This window comes from Lactuca virosa, chromosome 5 (genome assembly GCF_052849685.1).
Source record: "Lactuca virosa cultivar CGN04683 chromosome 5, Lactuca_virosa_CGN04683_v6, whole genome shotgun sequence".
NCBI lineage: Eukaryota > Viridiplantae > Streptophyta > Magnoliopsida > Asterales > Asteraceae > Lactuca > Lactuca virosa.
Window position 1 is genome coordinate 198,557,384 of NC_136430.1, and position 6,706 is coordinate 198,564,089.

Sequence of the window (6,706 nt, forward strand, 5' to 3'; positions counted from 1 at the left end):
TGGATTTCACGAATGCTATAAGTCTCATTCGACACGCTGCTTTTGTGGCTGGGATTGAATCCGTTCAAAAAGTGACCGCTGGTGCTGGGTCTGAGGATGCTGGTGCTTGTCTTTCCTGCACTAGTCCGGTGGTTAGCGTGAACGATGCTCTGTTATCGTTCGCGAGTATGGATCATGCATCTTTATTGGGTTTGGGAGATTTGGATATTGAGGGCCTCCGGGAATTGTGTTCTTTCTCTGGTTTAGAAGGTACCCCAGAGGGTATGGTGATTCAAAGGGATGAAAACATGCAGGTGATCGAGGGTGATGTTAGCAAGGATGGGCAGGATGTTGAGGACGATGGTGACGAAAGTCCTAGTGGAGGTACGATGGATGCGGTGGTGGGTATGGTCGTTGGTGATGGACACAATGGTGATGAAAACAAAGATGCTCCGGCATCATGTGCTACCCCACCTGGGGCGTGAAAATATTCTCTATGCTTGCTTTAGTTTCTTTTTTGTTGTTTTTTGCTTTTTGTCTTTGGGCATGTAATGTATGGGATTTGCTAAAAATTACTCTTTTGATCGTATGTAAAGACATTTGGTGTGCTGGGTGTCCAGTTGTATGCTCTAAGCATTGTTCTGTTCTACCAGTATTTTGATGCACTAAGCATTTTGTTTTGCCCACATTAGTATCCACACGCTAAGTGTCAAGGCTGGGTTCTCTAAGCGCCCAACAATAAAATTCAATGCGTCAAGTACTTAAACATTTTAAAAGATTTAACACACTGAGTATTAAAATTTGGCATATCAATAATTACATTGACCGTGGGCTCCAATACACTAAGTATGGGAATCATGTCGCTAAGCATGAAATCAAGTACACTAAGTACTTAAAACGTGGCATACCAAGTATGACACTGAACGACTAGGGTTATTTTCCACTTCGGCCTTAGAAGAAAATTTTCTTCAGGTTTTTGGCGTTCCATGTTCTTGGTATCTGCCTTCCTTCCACTGTTTCCAACACATATGCACCTCGTTGGGCTCGGCTTGCCCTGAGGTTGGGCTCGGCTTACCTCGTTCCTTCTCAGCACATACTCGCCTACTCTGAACGCTTTCCCCTTTACCCTCTGATTGTAATATCTTTCTGTTACATGCTTGTATGCAGCCTGGCATATCTCCGACTTCACGCGCATCTCTTCGAGGACATCCAGATTCAACCTCAAGTCTTGGGCATTGCTTTCTTCATCCGTATTAACCGCTCTTAACGTGCCAACCGTTATTTCCATGGGAAGTACAACCTCCGTCCCATACGTTAGGCTGAACAGGGTCTCCCATGTACCTGTTCGTGGGGTGGTTCTTTATGACCACAACACTGCCGTTATCTCCTCTCCCCAATTACCCTTTGCCTTACCCAACCGTTTCTTGATCCCATTCACAATGGTTCGATTAGACACTTATGTTTGCCCGTTTGCCTGTGGGTGCGCCACCGATGTGAACCGCTGATTTATCCCTTTACTGGCGCACCATTATCTAAAAGGGTTTTCAGCAAATTGTAGGCCATTGTCGCTGACGAGTACCTTAGGCGTTCCAAACCTCGTCATGATATTTTTCCATACAAACTTTATCATGTGCCTTCCTGATATGCATGCTAGCGGTTCTGCTTCAATCCAATTTGTAAAGTAGTCTACTGTCACCACCATGTACTTCAGCTTTCCAGGTGCTTCCGGGAACGGGCCTACAATGTCTATGCCTCACTGGTAGAATGGCCATGGGCTAGATATGTTATGCAGTGATACTAGCGGGTTTGCTTGGACTGGAGCATAAGACTGGCATTCTCCACACTTGCTAGTCACTCCCAGCGCGTCTTGGTGTACAGTGGACCAGTATATTCCCATTCGGAGTACTTTACCCGTTAAGGCTCGAGCTCCCTCGTGTGCGCCCGCCTGGCCTGCGTGCGCTTCCTGTAGTACTTCCATCCCTCTGGCCTGATCTACGCATTTCAACCACGGTGTTGTGAACCCTTTTCGATACAGCTCCCTGTTTATCAATGCATATGAGGACGCCTTTATACGTATTTTCCTGGCTTCACTATGATCGTCTGGTAGCACTCCCCTTTGTAAATACTCCATAAATGGTGTCATCCATGTGGGCCCGGTGGTTGTTAAGTTATTTATCTGCTGCTCGTCTATACTTCTTTCCCTGAGCACTTCTACCAAAACCTTCTTCGATAGATGATCAAAACATGTAGATGCCAACTTGCTTAAGGCGTCTGCCCTTCTATTCTCACTTCAAGGTATTTGCTTAATCGTGAACTGTCTGAAGGATTGGATTAGCTGTCTCACCATTCTCACATACCTCTCCATTCTCTGATCTCTTGCCTCGAAACTTCCGTTAACTTGGTTCGCAGCTAATCTCGAATCCGTTAGGGCTGTTACGGCCTTCGCGCCCATTTGTTTGGCTAGGCGCAGTCCTTTGAGCAAGGCTTCATACTCAGCCTCATTATTTGAGGTGTGGAAGTCGAACTGAAGAGCATAGGTTACCTCCTCTCCCTTTGGGCTGATTAGGATTAAGCCTGCCCCTGAGCCCTCCCTGTTGGACGCCCCATCGGTATATAGGGTCAATGAGCAGTCGTTGGCTGGGACCTCCTCTACCACCCAGATTCTTTCCTTGGTTGAGCTTCCTTCGTCTGGGATTTCGAGCAAGAAATCAGCCAGTGCTTGCCCCTTAATGCTTGTCCTTGGACGGTAATTTATATCATGCTCCCCTAGCTCAATTGCCCATTTTGCCAACCGACCCGATGTTTCTGGCTTGAGCAATATTTGTTTGATGGGGCAATTTGTTAGTACCTCAATTTGGTGCGTCTGGAAGTAGCGCCTCAAACGTCGCGTCGCATAAATGAGCGCCAGGAATAATTTTTACAGGGCGGGGTAATTGAGCTCAGGGCCCTGCAATGCCCTACTCACGAAGTATACCAGCTTCTGCTCCCCTTCCCTTTCTACGGTCAACACCGAGGATATCACTTCGTTTGAGGTCGAGAGGTACATTTTCAATGTTTCCCCTTGGATGGGGCTAGCCAGTGTGGGTATCTTGTGCAGCGCTTCCTTAATCTTCTGGAGCGCTTCTTCCGCCGCGGCCGTCCATTGAAAGTTGTTTTTTTCAATGCAGCCTTTCAATGTATGGAATAGTGGCATGGCCTTGTCAGCGGATTTCGAGATGAATCTACTCAAAGCCGTGAGCTTCCCATTCAAACCATGAGCGTCTCTGAGAGTGCCTGGGGGTGGTATCTCCATAAACTCGTCCACTTTAATTGGGCTAGGTTGGATGCCCTGTTTGGTAACATAGTATCCCAAAAACTGTCCTTCTTCTACCCCGAATGTGCACTTAGCCAGATTCAATTTCATTTTGACCCTTTCTAGTGTGCGGAAAGTCTCCTCGATGTCTTGCAACATTTTGTCTTCATGGGAGCTCTTAATCACCATATCATCGACATACACCTAGATATTCCTCCCAATTTTCTTGGCGAAAACCGAATCGACCAAGCGTTGGTATGTGGCTCCCGCATTTTTCAAACCGAAGGGCATCTTAGTGTAACAAAAGGTACCATGATCCATGTAGAAAGCCATTTTTTCTTCGTCCCGCTCGCTCATCAAAATCTGATGATATCCGTTATATGCATCCAAAAAACACTTCAACTTAAACCCTTGCAGCGACTCCACTTTCTGGTCGATCTCCGAGAGGGGGTAGCAGTCCTTGGGACACACTTTGTTCAAGTCTGAGAAGTCAATGCACATACGCCATGACCCATCTTGATTGCGCACCATAACTGGATTAGCAATCCAGGTTGGGAAGATTTATTCCCTTACTATTCCGGCCTCCGCCAGTTTAGCCACCTCTGCGTTAATTGCTCTGTTGCGGTCCCCTCCCTAGACCCTTTTCTTCTCCTTCACTTCCTTTGTCCCCGGTTTGACCACAAGTTTGTGCTCAATGACCTTCCTATCTACCCCCACCATGTCTGTAGGGGTCCATGCAAATATGTGTTTGTACCTCTTGAGTAGATCGAATACTGCTTCTCTTACGTGACCTGGGAGATCATGGCCAATGCTGATCGGTTGATCGGGGTATCCTTTGTTGATTACTTCCTTTCCTTTTGCTTAGTCTTGTCGCGGCCTCTTTGTTTCTTTAGTCATCTCTGCCGGCTTCATGACCGTAAAACACTGCAATTCCCTAGGTGGGGTGGCGAGTACTGTGGCTGGTCCTGTCGAAGTGTCGAATTTCAAGATTCCATGCATGGTCGACGGGACCGCTCCTAGCCTTAGGAGGGCCGTTCTTCCCAGGATGATGTTGTGTTCTGTCGAATGTTGAATGACTACGAAGTCGATTAGGACCGTCTTCTTTCGTTGTTTATCATGGCTGGTTATCGTCAGGGGGAGGTGAATCGTGCCCAGCGGCCACAGGCTGTGGCCAGTGAATCCGACCAGTCTCCCTGCCATGGGTCTCAGGTTGTCTTTCCAACGATCTGGGAGAAGCCGAAAGCAGTGCTCATAGATTATGTCTATTGAACTCCCTGTGTCGACGTAGACTCTTTGTATGGTCACATCCTTGGTGGAAGCCTGGATTACCAATGGGTTATCACCCCTCCATCCCTCCGGACGAGGATCTTGCGCAGAGAACGTGAGCATGGCCCGGGGACCGATTGGTTTGCCAATTGTGCCTCCCTACTCCTTTTGTTACGTATCATGAATATTTCCTTGGGTTGAACTCCTTCTCGAGGCGCGTTCTTGGCATTCTCGGCATCAAATTTGGCACGCAAGCTCCGTGCTATTTCCACCAAGTCTCCTTTGAGTTGCTTTTCTTCCATTTCCTTCTTGAGTACCGAACAACTAGCAGTGTCGTGTGTCTTCCTTTTATGGTACTCGCAATACCGGCTCTTAGGTGACTTGGCTAGTTGTTGTTTCTCTGATACCGTGTACACATCTGGTCGGCGACTTCGTCTATCGTCTCTAACGAATGGCCGAAACCGCGCCTGAGGCCTCCTTACTTGGCCAAAGTGTCTACTTCCCCCTCGAAAGTCTGTGTGGCTTGGGTTGTGGCGTTTGATTGTCATAGCATTTAGGTATGCCTATTTTGCTGCCTCGCCTTCTTCCTGCCTCAGATATCGTTCTACCCTCTCCTTTAACTCAACCCTCGTTTGGGGTTTCTTACCCATAAGCTTTTGTGACAAGGGGCCCGGTAAAAGTCCCCACATGAAGGCGCCAGCTATAAGTCCTTCGTCGTGTCCCGACACGTCTAACGTGGCGTTTATGAACCTGGTGAAATATTCTCGTACGGTTTCACCCTCCTTTTGCTTGCTGCCTATTATGGAATGAGAATCTCCTTTGTACTTTCTTAGCTGCATGAAGTTGGTAAGGAATAAGTATTTAAGTTGAGGGAAATTGGAGATGCTGCCTGGACGCAACGTCTTGAACCATGTGCCTGCGTTGCCATTAAGAGTCGTCGGGAAATATGTGCACCAGAACCTCTCATCGAGCTTCAGAGACGTCATTGTCCACTCATATGTGTCGACGTGACTATCCGGGTCAGTAGTACCGTTATAGGTTTTGAGCGTTGGCAGTTTGGCCGTGTTTGGTATTTCATAGTCTAGAAACTCTTTGATAAATGGGGATGTAACGCTGTGAGAGAGGCAGTCTTGGTTTGGAATGGTTGATGTGCCCTGGGACTGGTGTTGGAGGTTTAAGCCGTATGACGACGATGCATGATAGCCCGGACTTGGTCCGTAAAATGGTTGTTGTTTGAATGGAAATTGGAGAGAATAGCCGGAGGAGAAAGGATGTATTGGTGTTAAAGGGCTGATTGTCGAGGCCTGCTGGAGGTTATGGTCGGAGGCAATGGTCGGTCCGGTGCACGTGCTCGCCATCGAACAGATGGGTGGTGTATGAGCTACCATAGTCTGTGCCAACGGGGGCAATGAAAGCATTGGGCCCGGTCCACCCGTCATCTGATTGAATGGTGGTACCGAGAGCGACGACTAAATATTGAGAACTTGGCCTGGTGGTAGCATCGTTGAGTGGACCGACGGTGGTTGCTGCGTTGGTGGTACAAAGAAAGGTGGCATCTAAAGGGATGTTGTTAAGAATGGCCCTGCCGGAGTTGTTCTTGGTTGGTGAGTTGCCGGTTGTGAGGCGGTTTCGGTGGTTTTCGTAGAGCTTCCCCCACCTAGGGCTGCTCTGTTGACCGTCGTGGGCGGCGGTGTTTCGTCCAACATTGCCATGGAGCGTATAGGACTAGCTTGACGGCTATCATGTCCATCGCTGCCGTCGGACGCCATTGATTCTTCAGCCTTTTGCTTTTAGTCTGTGTTCTTCGTCTCATAAACGGATGGCGCCAAATTATGCGACCTGGCGTTCAACCGGATTAGCACTACTGAATCAGGTTCCTCGTCGCCTCTGCAAGATCACGAGAAGGAGAGGCCATTAGCCGTTACCCGGGAGGGTGCTCCCGGAAGAACGCTCCGACGGTCAAGTTAGAAGGTATCTAGGGTTTTTGGGTGTCTGTTGTAGTGTGTAGAGCTTACCTCTTGAGTCTGAGAGCGTATCCTTTTATACCTAGCGCTCTTGCCCAGTCCGTACTAGACAAGATCGCTTTTGAGGAGACAAGATCAGGGGGGCTGATTGGAGGGTCATGCGCCTTCAACCGTCAGGGCGCTCTCATTGGCCCTGGTGTTAGTG

At 48.3% G+C, this 6,706-nt stretch overlaps 1 protein-coding gene across 1 annotated transcript; it reads right to left on the reverse strand.

Moving 5' to 3' along the window:
- Positions 1 to 5,100: 5,100 nt before the first annotated feature.
- Positions 5,101 to 5,523, reverse strand: LOC145112220 (uncharacterized). Its single transcript, XM_079048415.1, has one exon. The coding sequence runs from the start codon at positions 5,521 to 5,523 to the stop codon at positions 5,101 to 5,103; it is 423 nt and encodes a 140-aa protein (XP_078904541.1).
- Between the last annotated feature and the right edge of the window lie 1,183 nt (positions 5,524 to 6,706).